This window comes from Nyctereutes procyonoides, unplaced genomic scaffold (assembly GCF_905146905.1).
Source record: "Nyctereutes procyonoides isolate TBG_1078 unplaced genomic scaffold, NYPRO_anot_genome, whole genome shotgun sequence".
NCBI classification, from domain to species: domain Eukaryota; kingdom Metazoa; phylum Chordata; class Mammalia; order Carnivora; family Canidae; genus Nyctereutes; species Nyctereutes procyonoides.
In genome coordinates this window covers 57,631,399-57,659,099 of record NW_026575046.1, presented here as the reverse complement: position 1 = coordinate 57,659,099, position 27,701 = coordinate 57,631,399, and the positions used below count along the sequence as shown (strand labels likewise).

At 46.3% G+C, this 27,701-nt stretch overlaps 1 protein-coding gene across 1 annotated transcript in view; it reads left to right on the top strand.

Annotated features, from left to right (window-relative positions):
- The first annotated feature begins 1,975 nt into the window (after positions 1-1,975).
- NRG3 (neuregulin 3) overlaps positions 1,976-27,701 on the top strand; it is a 1,039,102-nt gene continuing 1,013,376 nt past the window's right edge. The window contains 2 exon segments of the mRNA XM_055324814.1: positions 1,976-2,079; positions 2,081-2,814. Coding sequence (XP_055180789.1) covers positions 1,976-2,079; positions 2,081-2,814 — 838 coding nt within the window.

Below are 27,701 nucleotides of genomic sequence, written 5' to 3'. Positions count from 1 at the left end.
CCAGAGGGTTGTGGCATCCTTTTTCTTTCTTTTTTCTTTTTTTTTCCCCCCTCTTGCCATTTTTGGAACCGTAATTCAGCACTACCGGATTAGGCATGTTCTCTCAAACTAAAAATCAAAAGCTCTCCTATGGGGAAAGTCTCAATGTTATACTTGAAAGAGGTGACAGCCGCATTACTGCCATCAAAAATAATTTATTAACTGTGTCTGTGTAAAATACTCTGGTAGGCACCAAATCCCAGGGGCTTCCCGTTTCAATGCATCCTCTGCTCCCTGCAGTCTTCCCCGCAATCTGCTGGGCTCTCCACCTGCGAATAAAATGGATACCTTGAAAACTTCGTCCCGTGGAGGCTCTGAGGGTACAAGGGGACGCTGGCTCCTGCATGGGCGCCAGTCTTGCGGTGCTGGGGAGGTGTCCCAGGAGGCGGGCATCCTCAGCTTCTCATTCTCAGAGCTTGTAAATAAAAACATCTTTCCAGCTTCCACCGTAGACCAGGAAATCTGGGGGGGGGGGGGGAGTTGACAGGCAAGGTTTTGCATCATCAGCATAAAGCAGGCCGCTGCTGGCTCGCTCTCAGCCTCTCCCTGGCTCCCTCGCCCAGTCCCCCGAGCCCCCAGGCAGGTCCGTCCCCCCACTGCACCTGACATACAGGTACGCCGGCGCCTCTGCACCCCAGGTAAGAAACCAGCAACGCAATATGGGATCCCTACCCAGATCCTTCCAGATTCTACCTCTGACCATCGGTCGCCCCGTGTGAACATGTGCACCTGTGCTTTCATCTATCTACATTTAGGGACGAGCCTTTTTTATTTTTTTAAGGTAAGTTATCCTCCATCTGCCAGGTGTCCGTGCACGAAGGTCCTGTGCTCACCGGCAGCTCCCTGGGGGCCCCCGCCCGCAGCGCGGCTCTGACCCCGCGGGGTCCTGCGCTGCCGGCTCGTGGGCTCGCCTGGAGCAGCCTCCATCAGGGGCGGGGGGGAGGCGCCGCTCCGCCCGCAGCCCAGCCCGTCGGCGGCGGCGGCGGCGGCGGCCCCGCGCACGGCGCACCCTCCCGGCGGCCGCAGCTCGCCCGGAGCCACCTGCCGCCCGAGCTCCGCCCCGGGGCCACCTGCCGCCCGAGCTCCGCGGCGCCCCCGGCCCGGACGCGGCGCCCCGCCGCCCCCCCGACGCGTGACCCCGCGGCCATCGCCAACCTCCGGCTCCCGGGCTCGCGGACTTGGGGTCCCCGGCGGCGGCGGCGGCGGCGGCAGAGGAGGCGAGCCCGGCCGCTCGCCCTCCGCGCTGCGCTCGGATTGGTCTCTCCCGGGGAGCGCCGGCCGAGGGTTGGCTGCGGGCCGGCTGAAGAACAGGTGCGCGAGCCGCGGGGCTCGCCGAGCAGCCGCCGCGGGACCCCTGTGTCGGAATGCGGCTCCCCGGCGCCCGGCGCGGCCCCTGATCCGGGGCGAGGCCCGGCGGGAGGGCGGGAGGGCGCCCCGAGGATGCCGGCGCGGCTGGAGCGCACGCAGGCGGCGGGCGGCGGCGGGAGCAGCAGGAGCAGCAGCAGCAGCAGCAGCAGCGGCAGCGGCAGCAGCAGCAGCAGCAGCATCAGCTTCAGCAGCGGCAGCAGCAGCAGCGGCGGCGGCGGCGGGCGCGGGGCCCCGGCGCGCAGGAGGCCGCTCGGAGGGCTGCACACGCGCCCCGCCGCTCCCTGACCGGCCCCGCGTCCGCGCTCCCCGCCGCCCCCTCCCCTCCCCTCCCCTCCCCGGCCCGCGTCCCCTCCCCCGCCCCTCGCCTCCCCGCCCGCCGCCCGCCTCTCGGGGGGAGGGGCGTGGGGGCAGGGAGCCGATTTGCATGCGGCCGCCGCGGCCGCTGCCTGCGCCCGAGCCCGAGCCCGAGCCGCCGCCGCCGCCGCCGCCGCCGCCGGAGCCCGGCCCGCGCGGCCCCATGCCTGTGGCGCGGCCCTCGGGGGGGCGGAGGTGAAGACCGGCTCCTAGGATGAGTGAGGGCGCGGCCGCTGCCTCGCCACCGGGAGCCGCTCCGGCAGCCGCCGCCTCGGCCGAGGAGGGCACCGCGGCGGCTGCGGCGGCGGCGGCGGCGGCGGGGCCCGGACGGCGGCGGCGAAGGGGCGGCCGAGCCCCCCCGGGAGCTGCGCTGCAGCGACTGCATCGTGTGGAACCGGCAGCAGACGTGGCTGTGCGTGGTGCCCCTGTTCATCGGCTTCGTCGGCCTGGGGCTCAGCCTCATGCTGCTCAAATGGATCGTGGTGGGCTCCGTCAAGGAGTACGTGCCCACCGACCTGGTGGACTCCAAGGGGATGGGCCAGGACCCCTTCTTCCTCTCCAAGCCCAGCTCCTTCCCCAAGGCCATGGAGACCACCACCACCACCACGGCCACCGCGTCCCCCGCCACCCCCTCCGCCGGCGGCGCCGCCTCCTCCAGGACGCCCAACCGGATTAGCACGCGCCTGACGACCATCACGCGGGCGCCCACTCGCTTCCCCGGGCACCGGGTGCCCATCCGGGCCAGCCCGCGCTCCACCACGGCGCGGGGCACGGCGGCGCCCCCGACGGCCCTGCCCACCACGGCCGCGGTCTTCAGTGGCAGCGCGCCGGGCTCCCGCCCCCCGGGCCCGGGGGCGCCCAGCACGCAGGCCGTGCCCTCCTGGCCCACTGCGGCACACGCTACCTCCTCCTACCTCCACGATTCGACTCCGTCCTGGACCCTGTCCCCCTTCCAGGAGGCTGCCTCCACCTCCGCCGCCGCCGCCGCCTCCTCCTCGCCTTCCTCCTCCCCGACCACCACCACGCCGGAAACTAGCACCAGCCCCCGACTCCGTAAGTACAGCCCGGGCCCCGAGGGCCGGTGCCCCGGAGCGGCCGTGCGCCCCCGCCCCCCCCCCCCCCGCGACCTCCCCGCCCCCCGGCCCCCGCACCCCGCCGGCCTCCCAGCCGCCTGCAGCGCTCGGCCCTGCCCGCGGTGGGCGCCCCGGCCTCCTCCGGGGGGTCCCGCCCCGGCCCGACGCCCTCCGAAGGGTTAACCCGGCGCGAGGTGCGCTCGCTGCAGCCCTGCGGGCGAGCTCGGGATGCGGGCCCTGGGAGCCCCGGCGGGGGGGCAGGGGGGGCCTCCCCGAAGCACCGGGGCCTCTCGCCGCCGCTGGGAAGCGGGGGAAGAAAAGCACAGCAAACTGACCGACGACAAGCCGCGGAGGGAAGTTGTGTCCCCGCGGGGGTGCGGGGCCGAGCCCCCCCCCCCCCGCAGGTGATGGAACGGACTGCAAGGACTACGGAGCCCCGACCCGACCCGGGCGGGGAGCTGCAAGGGTTAATTGGAAGCCAGTGGGGAGGTGGGAAGGGAGGTGGTCCTGGGCGGAGGGCTGAGCCCACCCCCCTGACACCCCCCCAGCCCGCCCCAGGCCCTTCCGGGGTGCAGAGGTTGGTCCCCTGGCCTCAGCGAGTTCAGCAGGGTGGGAAGGGAGCCCCGCCGAGCTACCGCCTCTGGGGTCCTGATGGAGGAGCAGCTTTTTCAGCCCTGTCAAGCGTTTGCTTTTGTTCCTTTCCCGAATGTGGGGGGTGAACCCCCTGTCCCCTCCCTCTGCACCTGAGCCGGAGGAGAGGAATTGCACGCCGAGTTCTCTGCACCTGGGGAGGGGGGTGGGGGGGACGTCCAGCCCCTTGCAAACAGGTCACTCTGCGCACGGAGCATCTCCAGCCCTGGCGGCGCGGTTGCTGCCAGGAGGGGGCCGGCTGACCCCCCCACAGGGGCCGTTTCCCCTGTATTAGTGGAAGTGGTGGATATTTTCCCCTTTATCTTTACAAATGTTCTATGAGACTAATTGATTGACCTCCCCCCACCCCGCACCCCCCACCTTGCTCTTACTCTTAGGAAGTGTTAGCGAGCTTCTGCGTCTGACTATTGATCAGGATATGGGAAACACTTTGCAACCTGTGAAGGTTATTTAGGACAAACCCCCAGCCTGCCAGGGCAAGTTCCCTGCGAGCGAGCCTGCCCTCCCAGAACTGTCTAGTTGTGCCGTCCTTAACGTTGCGTTTCTGTTCTGAGCGATCACATCTGGAGAGGAAGGGGAGAGGACTCATCATTCACTCTTCCCGTAGGAACACCTGGGTTGGATTCAAGTCCTCTGGCAGTTTTTTCATTTCTCTGACCTGGGGTCTCACCCTGGGTGTTATTTGACCCTTACAACTTTTTTTTTTTTTTCATTTAAAGGATTTAGTGCATTTGTGTGTAAAAATCCAAGAGAGAAATTGCTGAACGCCCTGCCCGTACTCTGGGAAAGAAAATAGGCTGAAGATAAATTGGGAGTCAGGGAGAAGAGGGGAAGGAGGGAAGCTGCCACAAACCAGAATGGCAGGCAGACCGGTAACTTGCTGCTTCCCTCTCCTTTGGCTGAAGCAGTCATTTTTGAGAGCACATTTTCTCAGGACGTGTTTGGAGGCTTAGATCTCAGCAGACCTGGCTGGAGTTTTGTGGAGGATAAAGGATGTGCAAGTGTCTGCATGGACATAGTCAGTGGTTTGAACACGCATATGTATCTATCCCGGAGACCTGAGATTTTTATCTTTTGACGCAACTGATACGAATAATCGAGTGTGGGTGTCCTTCTTCACTGTATGTGTGTGTGTGTCTATATGTGGGGGGGGGTCTTCTATATTGGGGGGGGTATTTCATGTTCTTTCTCAAATGATTTCCTTGCGTTCCATTCCGGAGGTCTTTAAAGAAAAGCCCAAGGTAATTATTTCTGCCTCTCCATGCTCCTTTTCTACATACTGTAGAAGGGAATGGCAGCCTGTTTAATAAGTAATGATTATTGACAGGGCTCTCAGCCCCAAGGAAAAGGGGCGATGGGGGGGGGAATCTGTAAATGGTGTCAATGTTCACTTAGACATATAAGCAGCATTTGTTTTATGTGTATCTGAGGTCCAGCTCTTGCTCGTTTTTTTAAACCTGCAACAAGGAGTTGAATTAAAGGATAAAACACGAGTATGCAAATCCAATAGAAACTGACCTGGTTTGCATATATCAACAAGGGGAATTTTAATGAAAGGAAGATTAGGTGGTTTCCATAAAAGACGAATTTAAATAGATAGGTTTATATGGTAATTTAAAGAAAAGAATAGTTTAATTATTATTTTTTGTTCAAGATCACAGGATGATTAACAAAAGGATGGAAGGATTTCATTTGAGGGATTGCTAGCACTGCTACTGTAGACTGAAGAATGGCCTGAATATCTGGCATTTTATTTTTCACTTGTTTTGATTATGTTACTAAAGTTCCTAGGAGAGAAATTCCCCTTTTTCCTAGTTCCTACCTTCAGACTTCAATAGATTTTTTTTTTTGTTTTCTCTTTCCTTTCTTCCTTCCTTCCTTCCTTCTTTCTTCTTTTTAAAATGAGAGTCATGAATTATGTTGTAGCACCTGAGGACAGCTGAGGATGAGGCTGTGATTTTTCAAGACAAAGTCACAAATTCCGTAGTGGCCAAGATCTTTGCTCTTGAACTGAACATCTCAGGGCTTACCGAATGAATGTCTTTGTGTTTGTCTTAGGTCAGTCAGAAGGATCTGCTCTGTAAAGGCAGCACAGCTCTTTGGAGGAAGAGAGTCTGGTTCCCTCTTACAAACACACTTGCTGATGGGTAGTAGGCAAAACACAAGCTATTTTTGTTATGGGGAAGGCTGCGTTTAGAAGATTCTAATTTTCTGTAGGGTCGAAGACAAAGATTGAATTTAAAAGGCAGAAGGAAGGGAAGGGCCTGAAGCCCACTATTCTCTTGTCCTCTTCCAACCTTTGGACCATGAGCTGGACCAAAACTTTCTTCCACGTTACCGGGATCTCCTGTGTTCCCAGTTAGTTGGCCAAGACTTGCTTTAGCTTCAGATGTTTTAGAAACAAATTATCTTGAACATACAGCCACCAGATCATTTCACCAAAAACCTCCTCGAAGCGTTTGGCCTCCGAGAGTGTAGAGTAGTTCACAAATTTTTCAAGTCGAAGGGAGATTTACTATAGACAGTAGAGGAAGAGTGGTTTTGACCGGTTTACAAACAGCCTTCTACAGCGCAGTGAATTGTATTTTCAGACTTGGAACTTATATGTAGAGTGTTGTCCATGCGAGTCTGGATTGTTACTTGACTCAGCTGGAAGCACTGTTTTCACAGTTCAGAGTTCAGAGTCAGTCATTGGCTAAATTCGGATATACTGGAGACAAGGAACCACTTTTAGTTGGTTAAGGGTTTAGGGTCTTATTTGGAAGATATGTGGTTAATTACCAGAAGTAAGATCACAAATCTCAAATAGTGCATTTAGTGAAGAGATACATGTGGCTTGTATCATTGATATATAAACATGGTGGGGGGGATGATTTTATTATAAGTAAGTGTATTTAAATAAAACTTGACCTGGTCCTGCCTATCAGGATTTTGAAGACCGCCATTGATAACACTGAGTATCTTTTCTTCTTTTCTTTTAAATTTTATTTTATTAAAATTAAATTAATTAACATACAGCATATTAGTTTTGGAGGTAGAGGTGAGTGATTCATTAGTGGCCTATAACACCCAGTGCCCATCGCATCACGTGCCCTTCTTAATGCCCATCCCCCAGTTACCCCATCCCCGCACCCCCACACCAAGTATTTTTCTGTGTTCTGTCTTTCAAGAAGAGTCTTATTCTTAGTTATTTTATAGTGGCCTTATGTGTAATTTGCTTAAATAAAATTACTTCCATATATTACCTTCTATTTACATGAATCGAAGCCTTCAGAGGAGTTCCAGCCTAGCAGGTACCAATCCCACCAAAGCGAGAGGATTCAAAACTCAAGGTCAATATTTCTTATGAAATTCAATCGAGAGCTTTTTTTTTTTTATGAGCACATGCTACAACCTGAGTATGTTTTTATTTCCTTGGCCTTCATACAGGAACATGAGACTTTTCTAGTTTAATCAGTTATACAGTGTGTTTTGCTCTGTAGACGCATATGTAGTAGTTCATCATCTTCACACACTGAAAAACAAGGGGCAGGACAGGTGTGGTGCATGAAGACTGCGTAGAGCCTTCCTCCTCAATTCTCCATGACTGGGGTAAGAGATTGGCAATAGAGTTGCTAATTGAGATGACCTTTTGCAGGGCTGGTTTGTGAATCCAGATTTGTGCTGTGTTTCCAGGATAGCCTTTTTTAACACAGTGTTGATCCACAAACTAGTCAGAGAGGGGAAAAAAAAAAACCCAACAAACAGACAGGAGAAGCTGGTTTGTAGCAACTGCTGTTACTTTTCTAAATCCAGATTGGGCCATGAACGAGAGTGCTGGTACGGTGTGAATCAGTGCCATCTCCGGAGGTCTGGTGTGCAGAGGAGCAAGGTCTCTCTTCCCTTGGGCATGCGTCCCCAGTCCTTCCTCCTCCCCACAGCACAATGAGAAGAAGGCAAAATTTCGACTTGCTTCTTTTGTAGAAATTCTTTGCTCATAACCTATCCGGTGCCAGGCATATCTCGATACTCTATCTGGGATGTTGAAAATGGAACATGAAAGTTGGCCCTGAAATATATAAGAGCAAGGGAAGAGCCATAAATCTAAGTCTGTAAAAGGCATTTGAATTACTTGTGAATAGAACTGAAATTCATTTTTTCCCCCTTTGAATCTGTTTTTATCCTTAGACTTTTGTGTTGGGTGAGGCCGAGCTGTACTCGGTTGACAAATACCACTGAGACATTTTGAGATCCTAGACGGTTTTTCTTGTCTACACCCAGAAAAGTGTTTCCTCCAGAGTCACACACACATATTGAAAGGGGTGAGGGGAATAGACTGAGTTTAAACTTTGTAATCTCAGGATAAAAACGTACCTAAAAAGATGTTTTCCATTTATGCAATTATTAATGAAAATTTTAGGCTAGATCCTTAGTTTGGTTTTCCATCTTTACCACTGTTTCATTGGGACTTCTTGTATTCCGGTTGAATAATGACTCTTTTGAAGATTCCTTACAGACTTTTGATTTTTTTATAGCCCTTTATTTCTTAGTGTATAACGTAAGCAGTAGTCTTCCACATTTTTCCTAGATATGCTTTGCATCTCCGTGTCATTTCAAGTTGTTATAAAAGTCAACCCTTTTGGTAAGATGATGTTAGACTAAGGTGATGTAGAAAGTTGAGAAGAAAAATTCTGCTCATTTGTGCAATTGAGTTATTAAACTGTCTTGGTGCTTTATTTTTTAAATTAAAAAAAATTAAGGATTCCAAAAACTTGGCCAAAGCCTGATGGCCATGTATTGTGCCACATAGATTGGTATACAAATCATTCAAATTTTGACAGCATCTATTGTGGGACTCTGCAAAACAGTAGTACGATTGAACATAAGCCATTACAGCTTTTCATATAGTTGTGTTGTCTTCATAATACATGCCGTGTTTCAGTGTTTTAATTCATTTTAATGAATATTTATTAAACATCAATTTGGGACATTGCAATGCTGGTAGTTAATTGGTTAATTTAAGGAGTCTATAAAAGTAATAATTGAAAAAGCAGACAATTAAAATAAAGCTTTCTCCCATATCTTGAGATAGGGCCAAGGCTTTTTCTTGAGTATGTGTCTATCAGTTTGAGCTTAACATGTTTTTCTTTTCCTTCTTTTTCTTTTTTTCGTAAGCCATACCTCTAATTACCACTTTCTTCTTTAAAGACACCGATGAAGGAATTTGAACCAGACTCTTTATAGAAAATGTATAGTATGTCCCCTGCCCGGGTATGTTTTACAGTTTTCTTGCCTATATAATTCAAAGTAATTTTATTCTTTTTTTCTTTTTTTTTTTTTTTTTTTTGTCTTTTTGTAAACAACTCACCGTTTGGAGTTTCCTCAAAGCATTCAACTATGTTTTAATAGAAACTACAATTATCTTTCATTTCCACAATCACACATCAGTGCCTTACATCAAATTTAACTAAATTACATAATTACAGTAAGAGGAACTGGCATAAACAGGTTTGTTACCCTGGCTCAGTGGTGGTAAGGACACAACTCAAAAGTTGGTCACAGAGGTGTGGGAGCTTCTTTGAGCTTGGCCTGGTGTCCGTGACCTTGTCATCATCTCGGGGGCCTGCCAGCATTAATCACACTGGAGGGGTGGTGATAGTCAGCTGGCTGAGTGGGGCTAGGTTAAGAAAGTGACTCCTTCAGCAGTCAATCATGACTACTTTTAGGGATTTTTGTGGGAGGGTGACAAAGATTTGCATTAAAAAAAAAAAAAACAACAAAATACCAGACCCAAGACCTGTAGCCTTAAATCCTGTGATAACTGTGCAACCTCAAAGAACCGCTTTAATCTCTCTGAACTTTAAGATCCTCCTCTGGGATAATGAGGGTCATGATAATGACCTGCCTCGTATACCCCTTGTAAAAAAGCTTGTAAGCTGCAAGACACTCTACTATTTTTATGTCAAGAGAAATGGGATAGTGGATAGACTAGGTATTTTCCTCCAAGAACACATCAGGCTGTTGAATTCTGGTGAAATATTGGAGCCAGTTTACTACCTAGCTTGAGGGATCCTTTATCACAATGAGAGATTATTGTTCTCGTTTGCCCTTGGATCTTTCCCATACTCCTCTCCGATGCGCTGGCACAAACGATAGGCTATGGGGTGGAAATCTGCCTCAAATCACCTTGGAAATTTAGTCTACTACACAAACTGGAGCCCAGCATTTCTCATCCTTTGCTTGGTACACATTTTTTAAAGCTTATTTTGGACACAACATTTATCAAGGAGAGGAACTGAGGTTTTGGGGAAAACGAGTGAGATTGTTGAATGATCTAGAAACTTGAAATTTACAGAAATCTTCAGATTCATGATGAAAGAAAAAAAAATACCCTAGGACTCACTTTCCATTCCCATACTGTCTTATTCATTGAATTTTTGGAGTTTGGGGAGAACTTTAGTAAAAATAGGCAATCTCTTTCCATTGCATTCTCTTTATTTAGAAGTTACTGTGATTTAGGTCCCAGAAGATTGCTAGGTTGCTTGTATCTATCAAACGGCTTTTAGATGGCTACCTTTGTACTTTGGGGATCTTTACTATTATTAGCATTTTGAAAACATCTTGGCCAGTGCTTGTTGGAAACTTAATCTTCATTTATATTTCAAAGTATTACTTTTTGGTTATAAGCCTTTAATTTTAAAGACAGCTTGGTGATTTTACCTAAATCATAGATTGCCATTCGCAGGCATAAAGAGAGATGAGTCAGAAACAAGCCTGCAAACTGAATTGAGAATTAAATTTAGTAATAGAAGTTTAGCAGCTTCCAATGATAAGATTTTTCTCTTTGAGCCCTTTTCTGAGAAGTGATAGTGTGTATCCGGGCTGCAGTGTAGGCTAGAAGAGCATTAGGGAAAAAAAAGATCATCTGGATCTATGCAACTATCTTAGCATGAGTACATTACAGCCAGGGTTATGAAAATAGAATTATTATGCTAAATATTTGGTAACAATTCCTGAACATAGAGCCTGCCTTTTAAGATAACCTTCCCGTGACGACATGGGATCCTAGTCATGATCGTCTTGTGAATTGCCAGGGAGTTAGAACTTTACTAAGAGAAAAATCACACTCTCATCATCATTTTAGGATCAGACTCTATTGATTTCTGTGCCACGAATGTTACTTTTAGAAATGTAGAAGAATTCTTCACAGGATCTCAGTCCTGGAATGGGCTTGCGAATTTAGGTGATAACAGTGAGAGCTGCCATTTGCGGGGCTTTACTGGATGCCAGGAGGGCCAGCACTTTATGTATTCATTTATTGCCATGTTTATTGTCTTACTGATTGGTTGAAACAAGGCCTCAAAGACAGTCAACTAGGCCAGTAGCCTAGGTATGATTATCTCAGGCATGCAGGTGATTGAGCTTGGCTTAGAGTGGTTCTATAATTTGCCAAGGACACGCTAAGTAAGTGGCTTGCTGTGAAGGACCAGGAAGGTTGGAAGATCATTTTATAGGTAATCGCTCCCCATCCCAGATCCGAATCCATTGATAAGAGTGTGGCCATACCTGTACATGTGGCCTCTTTCAAGCCCTGAGCTCGGGAACAGTGGCATTAGGCATCACAAATGCCATAAATGGCACATCTGTCCTGTACTTGTATTTTTTTTTTTTTCCTGTGGTACAGGGAGCCTTTTAAACCAGAGAAATTGTCCTGGTTTTCAGTCCAAGGAGAAATTTAGGTGATGTTTCAACAAAAGATAAAGAGTGTGTTCTTTAAACTTGTATTCCTTGATCTTCTGTTTTCTCCTGTGGCTGCTTATAGGTAATTCAGTAGACCGGTGACAGGGAACAGTTATGGACTTTATTTCTCTGCTTCCTAAAATCCAGCCAGAATTGTCTTCTCTGCCCCTTCCAAACTTGCTTTTGAATACAGGAGTTACTGCATCATATACTGAGACTGGTCAATGGAAATATATCAGGGAAGATTTGGATTCATAGCTTTGGAGTATCCCCCAGTCACAAAAATACCAACCCGATCAAATAAATGTTGGGTGTTGTATACCATATGCAGTGTCTCCTGCAGAGCATCTGAATTCCCTCTTGGAAACACACTACAAGGTACCCGGCAGTCTAAGACCAGTCACACTGGTGGGACTCTGATGTTTGCCTGTAATACCCCACACTGGACTGGACAGGACCTAGTCATTGCTTAATCCCTTGACATGGCTTTCTAGCAAGGGTCTCTAAGAAGAGAAAAAAACCCAAAACATCCCGTTAGTTAAACTGAAGGATTGGGATTTCCACTTCTGCAAACTCATGAAAAGAAAATGGAAGTTGGTCAGATCCCAAGATTGGGTTATTTGGATACCCATGCTGAAGGAGAGGAACACTGTAATGTCAGGAAGCCTGTCTCGTCAAGGTCCCCATCAGACTCTGAATGAATCCCATAGGCTGAGAATGACAGCTGAACTCATGGGGAGAGGGGAAGTGAGATTGCTTACCCAGATTTATTGTTAGAAAAAAAAAAACAGCTTTTGTTGGCATGACCCAAAAATCTAGACTCCAGGAATAAAAAGTGAAAATGGGGTGCATAAATATTTATATTAAATACTATCTTGACTGCATTCAATTTAACTGAATTTTCAGTATGAGACTCTGTTTCTGGATTAAGAAACAGACAAATGCCCCGGAGTCCTGAGTAGCTCCAGTTGGTAGGGCTTCAGCCTTCACCAAAAGAAGAGGTGTGTTTATCAAGTATCAGTTGTATCTAAATTTATTTATGCCTGTTCTCATTACTGTAATTAGGTAATATATTCAAATAGGATGCAAAACAATGCATCGATTGTGGTTTCTATTAGAACTAAATTGATTACTTTGGATATACTCCATAGTCTCTTGAAAAAAGTGCTTGTCAAAGAAGTTGTGGGCAAGTTTAAGGGGGAGTAATTCACATATGCATAAGAAATCTGCACTTGGATTGCTCTGGCTTTGGGTTCTGTAATAAATAAACTGAAACATCGCAGTATGTATTTGGGGTATGGTTTTTCACACAAAAGGTAACTAACTGACATTTAGCCAGTGAAAAGCCTTGAATTTTGCAGCCAAATATTTGGCAGGTGAATGTTTATATGCCTTAGGTTAAAATGAAATAAATAGCAAATAAAATAAATTTTACTTTGCCCATGTGATAGATTTACAAAGCCATTAAATTGCGTGTTTAATAATTTTAAGTGTACTGGAAAGTGCTCAGTATACAATTATCTAAAACTTTGGGTAGAAAATTATATAAAGTGCCAATTATGTTAAACTCAGCAGATTAGTAGATGGATTTAATATACATAGTAACTATATTCATAGTAACTATATTCAAAGTATATCAAATTGTTAATGGCGGTGATTTCTGGATTGTGGAATGGGAATGCTGTTTAATTTATTGTATTTTGCTGTATTTTCTGTTTAATGCTCACAATTATCTCTCTAGTTAGAAGTTATTAAACTTCTGAAAGAACAGAGATTAAGCCCCGTGAATCAGTTCATTACTGGTCTTGGTTCTGTGAAGTTTTTTTTTTTTTTTTTTTTTTTCAGCCCAAGCATTTGTGTCTTGATTGGTGGTGTCAGCATTAAAGTTTTGGGTGAGTTGGGTTCCTGCTGTGAAATGCAGATGTGTGGAAATATAAATGCATTTCATTTGCTCATGGGAAATAATGCCTTATTGAAGTCAGAGTATATTACTCTATGCCTTCGATCATCAACCTTGGCCTTATAAGGATAAAGAAGATGGAAGTTTAATGAGTTACTTTATGGCTCTTCAGTCTGCAAATGTTGGACAGTCTTTAGTAGTGTTGCCTGGGATGGATAAAGCCAGCAGAAGTCAGTCAACTGTGTGTCTGCTAACCAGTTACCTGGTCTATTTTAAGGATCACATGAAAGCAGAGTGCAGAGGCTAGTTTGAAGTGATGGGTCCTGGAAGGGAAGGCTGAGGTCACATGAGAACAGGTGGGATGAGCAGTTCAAACATTTTGTAGATTCTGTAAGCCACTCACAGAATCACAAGATATTGATTCTCTTTCTAAAGTTAGGTGGTTGGACTACAGATAGTTGAATTCCATAGACCAGTGGAAAGCAATGACATAGGTCTTTACTTTGGTGATGAATTGTGCTTAAAATCTTTTAGGATGGCTCACAAATACATTGGTGAATAGAAAGAGTCCGAACAAAAGTATGATTCTGTTTCTATAATGTTGAATGTTCGGGGTCTAGATAGTGATTATCTTTTGGGGGTGAATGGAGAGACCCATAATATGAGGCTTTAAGATACTGGTCATTTTCTGCTTCTAGAGCTGGGTGCTCATAACATGGATGAGTTCTGTTGGTCAAAATTCATCAAGCTGTATACATCAATACACACTTAAAAATGTAAAAAATCTTTTAGAACATTCCTTTGGCCTTCACTTCATGCTACCAAGGTGGTGGCCTGAGTTTATGGATTTTTTTACTTCCAGACGTTGGATTGTATTGCTGAGTGTTTGTTGTTCATGCTCCACAGTCTGCCAGGTGCAGAGAGGGTCTTCCTGGCTTCAGCAGCTTCCTCTTGGTTTTCAAGATCCTGGCTTAGTGAGACTGCAAGCAAGATGCCCACACTCCTTTTCAATTTAAGCCTTTCTGAGTGGGTTCTTATGTTTATATTACATAAAATTTCCTTTCCCCCATGTTCAGAGTGTTTCTGATGCAGCATGAGCAACCACACTTTTCACACATCTTCCACCTGTAAAACCATACTTGGGTCCTCATAGTGATTTTATCCCAGTTCTGCAGCATTTGAGCACATAATCCACAAGAAAGAGAATTCATCATCTGCGTGTGTGTGTGTGTGTGTGTGTGTGTGTTTAATAGAAGACCAGAACCTTTATACCAGAGAAGGATTAAGGGCTGAAGTGTCTAGTTCTAACTGAAAAGTATCTGAGGCCATTTTGGAAAGTAGTGATTAGAGCAGACGTACGTGATTTCACGGGAGAATTTGTTTAGGCAGAGAAGTGGAGAATTGAGGCCATGGGACAGAAGGGGGTATCAACAAAGGTAGAAGTGTGCGTCCACACTTCCGTGTGGGAGCCAATGAGGGGTCTGGCCTGTATTGGAATTAGTGAGGCAGCCTCCTCTTTTCCTCAGGATGAAGGCCTGCTTAGGAGGGAGGACTTGGGAGCACATGGCGAAGCTACTATGGGAAACAACAGCCAGAGTTGGTGCGAGCCATTGGCACCATGTCTGGTATTTTCAGAGAACGTAAGGTCTCCAAGGATGACTTGGAGGGAGGAACAAGCAGCACGTTCTGAAGATTCTCTGAGGCTAATTTGTCCCAAGGCATTTACAGATATGGTCTGTGATTTGTGTAGAATATATTTAAGTATTGACTTCATTCCAGTGCCTCTTCAAAGTGCTGCAAGAAGCACAAGAATTGGTATGTTTAAAAATGTTTAGTTTTTTTTTTTTTTTGCATAGTCACATCAACACAGCCCTAGATTTAACCCAAAATAGTAGCTTTCGAATATCTGAAAATCTGCAAGGAGAGCTACAAGGAGAATAACCAGCAGAAAGTCTTGATTTTGGTTAAATTAACCAACAACTGCCTGCCTCTAGAATCTTCAGAGGCAAGAGCTACTTTATGAACTGATCGCCACCCCACCCTTCTGGTTCCATCTGAGGTCTTCCTTCCAGAAGCCACTCAGCACCTTCTGAGATCGAATGCTGACATCGCATGGCACTCAGAAGGCGGTGGCCCCTTTGATTCCCTGTCTGCACTCATCACGTGGTGAGGAAGGAGAGAGGGGAGGGTCCCTGTCTGCTGCTTAGGCACCCATGAGGACCCGTGTAGGATGAGGCTCTCCCTCAGCCTGCCAGAGAGCTGGTGCTGTACACAAGAGCTGCATCCCTTCTTCCACTCATCCACAGCTAAAATAACCGTGTCGCCCACTTTGTTCACCATACAGCGGCTTCAGATTAGAATCACATTCATCACTCTTGCCAGCTTACTTGGTTGCTCATTGTTACCAGATAGAGGGGCTATAACACCATGTAATCGTGAATGTTAAATTAGAAATAATAGCCAACGGCGTCTCTCCGCCTCTATTTTTTCACTGATCAGATAATTTTCACTGATGTCAACCTTTATAATAAGCCAGCTGACACATACTTGTGTTATTTACTTGGAATACTTTCAGTTTATCCTTTTTTTTTTTTTTAATTTGGATAAAGGCTCTGTTTGCAGTTACTTGTTTGGATCTTTGTGTATTTGATCAGAAGATATTTTTGAAAGGAAGGCGACAGTGCCATAGAGGGGATCTTAACAAAGTCAGTGTCCGATCCACGTTTCCCCTCCACTTAGTATTTTGTAAGCATCTCCGTGACCTTCGGGGGGGAGCACGCTGGTGCTCATGTTTCATCATGAGCGGCTCCGAGTAATTTATGGTAAATAATGAAATGCTGTTTCCTACAATGCACTGCAAATGGCTGAGTGTTGTAAAAGTCTAAAGAGCTCTATTACTTCTAAATGACTAGATAACGCAAAAATGTTAACCCCAAGGAAGAGAGGCCCCATGGAGCAGGCCGCCTGCGAAGCACCGTGTCCCTGCCTGCTGCCTCCACCAGGCCTTCTGCAGCCTCAGCTCTGCAGGGACTGGCTGGTGGCTGCGAAGCACAAGGACAGGTTTGGGCAGTTCAGGCCTTTGGGAGCACCAGGAGCCGTGGTGGCCCGATCAGTTGGAGTGGGGCAAAGGGAGAAACTTGCCAAGCGTGTTTTCGATTTGAAACCCCTAACGAGTTTCTTACAGGAACGTTCCTGAGGGTGAGGCCCTTGCGCTGCGAGGCTGTGACAGCAGAGACCTTGGGTGGGCATCGTCGTCCAACAGAGTGAGTGTCATCAGGACAAAGGTTTCCAGATGGCTGACCTGTTTTCAGAATGAGCTCTTACCGTGACACCTGCGCTCTCTCTGTCCACCTGTACAGTAACACAGGTCACCCCGGGATGTCACTCGCGCCTCTGGGCTCCTTGTATCCTGCGGGGACATCAGTCCAGGTGCTAAGTGCTGTCCCTGGTGCATATGTGTGTCCTCATCCTGGGAGCCATGAAATAGCTACATACGGAGGTGCTAGGGTTTGAAGACCTGGACTGCCGGGGCCAGAAAGTCTCTATGTACTCTACTCCCGTTGTGAAAATTGAATTAAATTGCCAGTCAGCGAGCTCTTTCTACCGACGGGAGAGTCCCTTTGTGAGCGCACCGTGGAGGTGGTGATCTTTGGCCACCGATAAACAACACTTTGCTGGAGTTTGCCACTGAATTTTCTCGCATTTCCCGGATGTTATTACTTTGCCAAATGAAATCATCTGTTTCCTCTACTAGGACTGCTTTCTTTCCCTCCAGATCGCAGCTACAAGGTATGAAGCGAATTGCATAAAAATAAATTACACGCGCCGCGTTCTGGGAGGAGTACCCCAAGCTGTTCCATCAATTTCTTCTGTGCCGGGAAGTCCACTCTGATCTTCACTTATCAGTTCTGTGCAATCATTTGACCCCTTGGGTCTTCCCAAAACAGAGATGCTTTTGTGCCAGGAAAGTCAGGCTGTTTGGGCGTTGGAGAACATTTTTGCTTTTGATGAAGAAGGGTTGTTCCCGTGTGCCATTGGGGAGAGGGAGTCAAGGAAGAAGTACAGCTCTTCCCAGAAGCTCGTTTGAAGAATGGACTGTGTGGCTCGGCTTCCAGGCCATCTACCCTCCACCTAAGCTTTGGTGTGGGTAGCAGCGTGGCGTTAGCAATACAGCCCACTTCTGGTATCTGAGCACGGACTCCGAGCCTTCTGGATATTATCCAGGCTTTATGTCTATACGCCTGGTCTGCACCACCTCCTCTCTGATGCTCTACCACTTTGTAAACTGTGAGCAAAACAATCTGGTGAACAGGACGTGATTTCCATGGAGACAGGGAGAGGCCAGAGAGTCTTAACCTCAGGGAAGTTTATGTTCCTTTGCTTAAATCTTATTAATTGTTACATTAGTTTAGTTTAGTTTTTTTTTTCTTTGCTTCCAAGGAAAATTGGAAGTAGGATAATTAGAAGAGTGGTTTTAAAAGGGGAGAAAAGTAATTAAGGCCCAGTGGGAAGGCCACTGGACCTCGTTTGGGGATGGTAGGCCCAGTAATGACACTCGGTTGTTTTGAGACCTCAGGGTAGACTGTGTCTCTGAAGTTGTGGTTTCTTCTGTAAGTAAGGCTGTTGGACAAGACATTCCTTGAGGCCAGGGTCTTGATTTGAGATGAAAATTTTAATGACATTTTTGAATTACTGGGGATCCCTGGGTGGCTCAGTGGTTTAGCGCCTGCCTTCGGCCCAGGGTGTGATCCTGGGGTCCCAGGATCGAGTCCCGCATCGGGCTCCCTGCATGGAGCCTGCTTCTCCCTCGGTCTCTGCCTCTCTTTCTCTGTGTCTCTCATGAATAAATAAATAAAATCTTTAAAAAAAATTTTTTTTGAATTATTTATTCTGCTGGCTTTCTCCCCTTCCCCCTTTCCTCTCTCCCTCTCTTCATTTCTCCACCCCCCAATTCTGACCCTGTTTTTTTTATTTTTTCAGTAGTAGGCTTTTGGTGGTATACTTTGTGAAACTTCAGCATTTATTAATAATTTATAATTTTTTAATGTTTTAGTGTGCTACATAGGTGGGACTTGGTTATGTCCTTAAGTCTGGTGAACTTTGCATGTTTACACCTTTATAAAAGAGAATTTCTCATCCTTCCCCTGACAGATGTAGAGTGTGGTAGCCGGCTGTAGGTCTCTTACTGTGATGCACGTGTACTCAGGCACAGGAAGGATGTAAATGGATTCCAAAGACAGAGGTATGAGGAGACTGGGAGGAATTTCTGACACACACGCAATATCTCATTTAGAAGTATAAATAAATGCATCTAGTTCTAGATGTAACTATAGCATGTCTCTACCTTAATTAAACAGAGTTCCTACTTGCTGAATTTTACCGAGTATTACAGGAACAGAAGACTGAGAAATTGTATTTCTAAGGCACTATTATGTGTCTTGATGTGAGGCATTTACTTCTTGGCATATTGACTGACACAAGGATTTTGGTATCAACGTGTGGTTCCATCCACTGATCAGGACACAGCTCTGCATCAGAGTGACACTTAACCTAAATTCGAGGTGTCTGAGGTTAATGTTTTATCTTTTTCTGGAGCACTTTTCTTCATTATTATTATGTAAGGCATGTTCACTATAGAAAATTGGAGAAAATAAGCAATAAGGAGAAGCCAACTGTGGTTCTGTGACCTAAAAGATAATTCCTGTTACTTTCCTGTTGACTATTAACCCAAGTTTTTGCCCCATGAATATGTATTATCTTACAAAAATGAAATTATACATTCTCTAATAACTCTCTTAGCTATCCTTTTGCCCTTTATGTTAAAAATTTCTTTTTTTATGTTAAAAATATTTCTTTTTTTTCTTTTTTTTTTAAAGACTTTATTTAATCATGAGACACACACACACACACACACACACACACACACAGAGGCGGAGACACTGGCTCCGTTCAGGGAGCTCGACGTGGGACTCGATCCCGGGTCTTCAGGATCACACCCCGGGCTGAAGGCGGTGCTAAACCACTGGGCCACTGGGGCTTCCCTGTTAAAAATATTTCTATGACAGAGTGCTTAAACTCTATTCTTAATGAAGCTGTATTGAAGTATATTGACACATTAAAATACTTAGTTGATCACCTGTTGAGAATTTAGTTTGTTCCACCTCGGTCATTATTAAATAAAATTCTTCCCCAAACATCCTCAATACAGAATGGACACTTTTGGACAATATATAGACACAAAAAAACCTGAACATTTTTTCAATCCAGATTCCCAATTCTCATCCAAAAGGATTGAACAGTTCACGTTTTTGCCATTGTGCTGTCAGATGCCCATTCTTGGGGTGCCTAGGCGGCTTAGTCAGCTAAGTGTCTGACTTTTTTTTTTTTAAAGATTATTTATTCATGAGAGAGAGAGAGAGAGAGAGAGAGAGAGAGAGAGAGAGAGAGACACACAGGCAGAGGGAGAAGCAGGTTCCATGGAGGGAGCCCGACGCGGGACTCGATCCCAGGTCTCCAGGATCAAACCCCGGGCTGAAGGTGGCGCTAAACGGATGAGCCACCCGGGCTACCCAGTGTCTGACTCTTGATTTTGGTTCAGGTCATGCTCTCGGGGTCCCGTGACTGAGCCCCGGGTTGGGCTCCATACTGGGCATGGAGCCTGCTTAAGAGTCTTTCTTTCTCTCACCCCAACCCCCCCTCACCCTTCTCTCCCCCTCTCTAAAGAAAAAGGAAAAAAATGCCCATTCTTTCCATAGCTCCCACACCATATCATTAACAATAAACCAACAATAAAAATGTATTGCCTGTCCATTCTAAAACAGTATCTTGTTGGTGTTTCCTCTTGTATTTTTCTAATTACAAGTAGGAGTGAACATTGTTAGGTAGGTATTGAAATGGAGTTTGTAGGGGAGGTTGGAGAGTCTTTCCTCACTGCGTGCACTCTGTGACCAGGGACCTCTCTGCGTCCTCCAGGGTTTTTCTCAGCCAGAGATGCTGTAAGGAGAAGCTGAGGTCTAGAAGTACTAAAGCTGCCCAGTGTAATTCAGTAATAAGGCTTTTCGATTTTCGTTTTTCTTTTTTTTTTTTTCAGATTATTTATTTATTTATTCATGAGAGACACAGATAGAGACAGAGACACAGGCAGAGGGATAAGCAGTCTCCATGCAGGAAGCCTGATGTGGGACTCAATCCCGGGTCTCCAGGATCACGCCCTGGGCCCAAGGCAGGTGCCAAACAGCTGAACCACCCAGGGATCTCCTGATTTTCGGTTTTTGCTATAAGCTCAGAAATAGTGTGGCAGAGAGAAGGTGGGTCATGGTCACAAGGAGGCAGCAAATAAGGAATAAGGTGCAACTATGCTTGGCTAAGTGACCTTAGGGGATAGAGCATTTTGGGTTATTTGAGGTCAGTAAAACCACAGTGCTGAGTGTTAACCTACACATATGTAGCCAAGAAGATTCTGCTCAAGAACACCAGCCTGAACACACACACACACACACACACACACACACACACACACACACACACACGTAGATCAAAGAGAATAATTCCTAAAAGTTCAGGGGGCTTACATTGCAGCTTTATGTGTGAGCACAGATGATGCCTGGGGACTACCTCAACTCCTCGGTCTCTGCCCTTTGTGGAACCCCCTCAGTGTTCTGTGCAGTAATATTTCCTTCCAGTCTTCTTCTGTGCGGTGTGGATGTGGGACTGGTGATGGGGCTCAGCTTCCAGGGAAGAGCGGTGTGAACTGCTCTGCACCTGGGTCCTGTGACAGCCGCTGTCTCCAGCTGCTGTAAGGCTACCGCTGTTCCTGCTAATAAGTGCCATGGAAACCCAGGGAGCTCAGGGGAGGTGGGTGAGCGGCACATCACTGAGTGACACTGGAGTTTTAAATGTCACATTACAAAAATAGAACCACCTGAGGAAGAGCAAGGCCATGCTAGTATCCTGTAGGCCTCTTTCTTGGCATCTGCTTGCCTTTGGCTTAGCCTTGTGCCTGAGGAGCAGGGAGGCTTGGCGCTTCAATTATCTGCATCAGTGGGTCCGGCTGAGATGCCCCTTCTTGGGCATATCACTAACACTGAGACTAGAAATTGATTAATTTGATTTTGATTTAAAAGTGACTCTCTTAAGGCTTTGCTGATCATTTGTACACCCGTCCTTTGAGCTTCATAGTTTGAAGATCAGGGTAGGTTGCATCACCATCTACCATGTGGTCGTGTCTCCCTTTTTTTTTTTTTTTTTTGAACATTAAAAAAGAAAAAAAAATTCCCTTGAAAATGTTATATTACAGTTGGATAAATTCTAACAACACCTCCACGTTGATTGACTGGCATTTTCAGGTTATTAGTCCAAATATCCTCAGTGCCCAGCTGCCCAAAGGGAACCCCTGCCAATTTAATCCAGTGGACGATGTGTGGGGTTTCATTTAGTGTGGATGTTAACTTTTTGTTTTGTTTATCACTATCCGATGCTATTACCATCTAATTAGGTTGAAAATCAGCAATTAGAATTGGAACGCATGGAATAGTTGTTATTTTCCTTTTGATCATAGCTACGCTCTTAATGATGTGATTTGTAGTCGGCAGGTGTATGCGTGTGAGGGAGTACGTGTACTATAGAAACAGCAGTGGGTGTCAAGTCTGGAAGAATCCAAGTGTTGCTGCTTATTAAATACCTGAGCTCGATGGTGTCTATCTTCACGCGCCTCAGTGTCCTCAAAGCCAAGATAACGGCTACTGTTATAAGGCACATACTGTGAAGTATATAGGTATTGAATAATCTGAGAAACCAAGTTGCCAGATAGATTGACAAGTGTGTGCATTAGGAACCAAGGGATGTTTGGATATATGAGAATTGGAGCGAATTGAAATGATTAATAGAGACAGAACGAACGTTATTTATGTCACCAGCTGATGTGTTCTTTTGGGCAGCCAAATTTCAATCTTAAATATTTAGTACTGTGCTTAGGAACGGATGGTTTGAAAAATAAAATCCAAGCCAGGAAGCACAGTAGAGAGGAAGAGAATGATACTGAGGAAATGTCAGTCTCACCGTGGTGTTGACCAGAACAATACCGGTTTCCAGGCATCTGGATGTGATTTCTCGGCCTTTGAGGAAGGCACACATTCAACCAGCATGCCCTTCCTGTATGACTGCCCTGCAGGTGCAGGGGAGCTCTGCGTCAGCCTCTGGTATCTCAAGTTCAGACACCCTGAACACAAGAAGAGGAGGCAATGTGCCTTCGAAGAGTGGGAAACCCACTCTTTTCCCCACTGTCTTATGTCCTGTTGTTTCCCTTCAGGGTGGGGGTTCTTTTTTTTTTTTTTTAAAGATTTTATTTATTTATTCATGAGAGACACAGAAAGAGAAAGAGAGAGAGGCAGAGACAAAGGCAGAGGGCAGAGGGAGAAGCAGGCTCCATGCAGGGAACCCGACATGGGACTCGATCCCGGGTCTCCAGGATCAGGCCCTGGGCCGTAGGTGGCGCTAAACCGCTGAGCCACCTGGGCTGCACCAGGATGGGGGTTCTGAAGAGCCGATCCTCAGTGCTGAGTAAAGAATGCTTGCTCTTCCACGGGATTTCTTCCAAAGTGTACCCTGATAGAACCTGCAGACCGTAGAGCGAGATTTCCCACGTGCTGAGGGAATGTCAGATGATTTATATTTCGGGACAAAGCTAAAATTCATCTCACTGACTTTTTCCTATCCTCATTTTCCAACTTCTTCATCGAAATAGTCTTTTTTTTTTTTTTTTTTTTAAGATCCAGATAGTATATTAAATAGATTTCATTTCCAGAGGCTGAGGATTTAGGGCTTTGTTTCCTCTTGTTTATATGGAAACACTGTATGACATGAAATGTGTGTTGTAGATTAGACAGGGGGGAGCAGATCTGTGGGCCCAAGTGGGGGCCTGGAGCAGGCATGTGTGGCTCCTTGGCCACACAGCCACTATCGCCATCCTTCACTGTTCAGCTCCTTAGTAAGCATCTACTATTTGCCAGATGCTGTTTAGGCATTAGGCTCCCAGGCTGCCAGAAGGGTAAGGAATCGACTCAACTGTTGCCCTTGCCCCCCTTGCCCACCCTCGGAGCATTCTAATAGGGGGTTCATACAAGAATACATAAATAAGATAATTTCTGGCAGTGAGAAATGCTGAACAGGATTGCAGAGTAGGAAGTTTGAATTTAAGGAGGTGTTGGGGGAGCCCTCAGGTGAGGTCATGCTAGTTGAACTGAGTCCTATAGGTCAGTAAGCAGCCAGGCATGGCAAGACCTAGGCGAGAAGTGCATCGGAAAGGGAAGAGATAAAGTTTAGGGGCCTCAAGGGAGAGAGGTCTGGCCAGTGTGTGCTAATGTAATGGATATGCCCCAAAGTGGTAGGAAGTGAAGGGGGGAGGTAGACAAAGGAAGACACTTAGGGACTTGGACTTGAGTGTTCTTATGATGGAGAGCCGTAGGGAGATTTAGGTAGGGGAAGATTCTAATCTACTTTATGTTTTAAAAAGGTCCCTGTGTTGGGGCACCTGTCAGTTAAGGCAGTTAGTTAAGCATCTGCCCTCGGCTCAGGTCATGATCCCAGGGTCCTGGGATCGAGCCTCGCATCGGGCTCCCTGCTCAGTGGGGAGTCTGGTACTCCTTCTGTGTCTCCCCTGCTCATGCTCTCTCTCTCTCTCTCTGTATCTCTTTGTCTCAAATGAACCAATAAAATCTGAAAAAAAAAAATACAAGAATCTCTTTTTTGGGGGGGACAAGGACAGTGGCAGACATTGGTAGTATTTGTAAAGTCCCTCAAGTGGATTCTAATGTGCTGCCGGGCTTGAGGGCAACTAGATGGAAAGGATGGGTGGCCTGCTAATCCTGGTGGGGTAGTGGCTCTGTTACTGGGAGGGGGGTGAGGGGACACTGCCGCAGGACCTCAAAGCCTTCATCCTTTGCAAACGAAAAAGGGTGGAAGAGAGGGAAGGCCGAGTGGTACATGACTGGGGCCAGGACTCAGGTGATCCCTACCTGCAGCTACAGCTGGGGACCAGAAGCAGCCGGACCCATGCTCAGTTAGGAGTCAGTTGGCTGTGGGAGGGGGAGCAGGATCTGACCCCTAAAGAGGGCAGTAATCAGAGGAAAGGGTGAGTGAGGCCAAGGCAGTTCTAGGTTCAGGTTCTCTGTCCACACCCCGCGTTGGCTGAATCGACCACCTGAGCAAAATTGTTGGCAGAAAATCTAAAGTTTCACCATTGGGCCATAATCTCTGCGCTAATACCCCCCCTTTTTTAAAGGCAGGGTGAAGAGGAGAGTCCTTTGGTGTGAAGTACTTCCATATGTCTCCTTAGCCTTTGTCTGGTATTTCCACTTCTAGACCTCTATCTGGAGGGAAGAGGGAAGAAAGGAAATGTGTTCAGAGGTTTTTGCATGAGGGGGTTTATCACAGAAACACTTGTAAAAGTTTGCTTAAGAGAAACAGTCAAGCATGCAGAGATTATGCGTCATTTCTTTAAAATCGTGGTGTGGGAAAATATTTACCGAACAAGGTGAAGTAAGAGCAGTGGACTTAAGAATCATCGATAATTCCAGTTATACATAAACATTGGTGATAAGATGCAAAATTATAGAAAACAGCTCTGGCTGGGTGAGATTAGGATCAATTTTACTTAACTGTCTTCCTTAAATTTCATTTTATATCATTTTAAGTTTCCTTAATTTTTCATGTAGTTCAGATATCCTAGGGTTTTAATAACAAAAGCTGAAATGGTATTTTAAAGGAGATTGATAAATAAATTGTTAACTTTCATGAGTTTAATTATGAGTGTGTTATCTGATTTTCTAAATTTAATAATCATCATCTCTGCCTCTCAGACATGGTATAAGAATTAAATGGGATAACCAGTGGGAAAGCATGCTGTGAAATCCCTGTCACAATTAGAATCTCTTTAGTATTAATGCACTGTTGCCTCCATTTCTAACAGTGAACTTTATTCCATGGAAATACCATTTTTTTTTAAACCTAACATTTTGTTAGTGTAGGTAAAAGAGCAAAATTGATGTAAGATAGTTTCATCATCTGTGCTGATTGATATGCTGGTCTTTGGTGAGAACTGGCATTCCAGAGAGATGAACGGCGTTGGGGGGAGCCATCCAATGACAATTCCATTGTTCTTCGCCAGTGATCATTTGAGGAGTAAGCACTGTTCTGGCCAACGAGAGGTAAAGGGGAATGGACTGGAGGCAGCGGGGAAGGATTTCTTAGCCGGATTGAAGGAAAGCCACCAGAAAACTTGTGTGTTTTGCTCTGTACTTGGTGACTTTGAATGGGTTTGTGATGCCTGGAGCTGCTGCATCCATCTTGAGACCATGAAACTGCAGGTGTAGGAGTGAAGGGCCTGGTGCTTGAGGACTCTGTGGAGCTGCCAGCGCAGTTGGGAGGCTGCCCTCCTTTGGGCATCTTGTTGAGTACGCAGCCTCGCAGTCTTTTGGTTGACCTCTGGGGGTCACATGTTTGTCATGCACAGCCAGCAGATGTTGTAGGTGATACCGTTTGTGGAATTTGACATCGGGTTCCCCAAAACAAATACAAAGGAAAAAAATCTGTATGTCTGCTTACTTTAAGCATGTATGACACCAAATTTTTTTTTTCTTTTAACACACTTTTTTCTTTCTGTACATGCTTAGCTAGCTTGGCAAGATAATTTCATTTAATGCTCATGCAAATGTACTGCATCTCTAAGTTACTCCAGACGTCAAGCCAAGTGAATTAGGGAGAGCCTCAGAATCTTAAACAAATACAACTTTGTTGAACACCCTATCAAACGGACTGTCCTCAGGTTTGACTGGTAAGTCGTTTCATCATGCTGAGATTTTTACGCGGACACTGATTGCCACAGTCACTGAAAATTTAATTTCGTGGATTTCTGTAAAGTGTTTCAGATATTTAGATTCCGATAATATAGAAGTCTAGAATTTAAAATTAGGCTCCTCTAGAATTTGTAAGTTTTATATGTGTAATTTAGAGCAAATTTTGCTGCCCCAGAGAGGAAATGTTACAAATGATAGCTAGATTTCTCAAGCAATTTGAGAAAGTGGTGTGTAAACATGAAAAATTCAGGGCATGTCTTTTTATTTATCCAGAAATATAACTGAAATACTGGTCTGTTTTCAGTTAGTAATAGTCATAATAGCAAGTGAAAAATTTTAGAATTGACATTGCTGGAATATTTTTTTGCTCTGGATTATATACAACCTTTTATTGATCTTTAGGACATGTTAGTGATAGAATGGACACAGTTTTTATATCATGAAATGTAAAGTTTAGATGAAAAATGACATGCTTATTGGTGTTTATTTTTAACATTTCATTTTATCTACAAAAATTTTTTTAAAAGATTTTATTTATTCATGAGAGAGACAGAGAGAGGCAGAGACACAGGCAGAGGGAGAAGCAGGCTCCCTGCCAGGAGCCCAGTGCGGGACTCGATCCCGAGACCCTGGGATCATGACCTGAGCTGAAGGCAGATGCTCAGCTGCTGAGCCCCCCAGGTGTCCATAACATTTTATTTTTAAGCCATCTCTACACCAATGTGGGGTTTGAACTTATAACCCTGAGATCAAGAATCGCATGCTCCACTGACTGAGGCAGCCAGACACCCTGTTTATAGATATTTAAAGACAGTTCCCTATTCTCTTTCTCCTTGGTGAGGTCAGGACTTCTTGATCAAGAAATCCTCAGGGAAAGGAAGATGGGTGTGGGGAGGGCGCAGCGTTAGGATAATATTCACCATCGTGGGATCCCCTGGCAGTCACTTAGTCTTGGTGATGTTGCTGCCACGGCCCAGGATGGGAGCTGAGAGGCTGTGTCCAGAGGCATCTCCACTCCCTGTGACGCAGGTGGAAGCAGGTCTTATCCAGGACCTCCCAGTGCTTCCAACATGGAGAGTAAAGAGAACCAGTGAGGCAGGCTCCCACACGGATGTGGGCCACGCATGCGGTTACTCACAGGGAGTATTGGATTCCTCTTAGTAACGTGTAGGGTTTATATACCACCATTCTATCACCATTGGGTAGTAGAATTTTAGTTTATTGGGTCTTAAAACTACGTGGGATCCTTGACAAACTCAAAGAAGTAACCCCAGAATTAAGAAGAGAGCTTGTAGGAGGTGGGGGGTGGTTAGTCTGCTTGGGAAATTACCCGAGGCTTCCAGGGGGGACACGAATGGTGCACAGCCGACAGCCACATGTGGGCACACTGTGAAGCATTTCGCTTATGCCTCTGTGCAGCCCGATGGTAGTTCCAGAAGTCCCGTGCTAATAACCGGGTCCACTTGACTGGCCGAATAAGCTACCTTCTTCTGGGGGTGAAGCTGGAATCCCGACACCACGTAATTACAGTTAGCTGGTGGAAGAGGGCTTCTGTGACATTTTTGAGGGGTCTGTGAGCCTGATTGCTCATCCTTTTATGATGGTGCTCAGAAGGACTCCTTGGGTCTTTCCCTTTTCTTTATAGAAGCCCGTCACAGGGATGATTTTCAGTGTGGAGTCCTCAAATCAGGATTGCTTTCTAAATACAAAAGCAAAGAGGCTTTGTTGAAGTAGTGGACGAGAGTT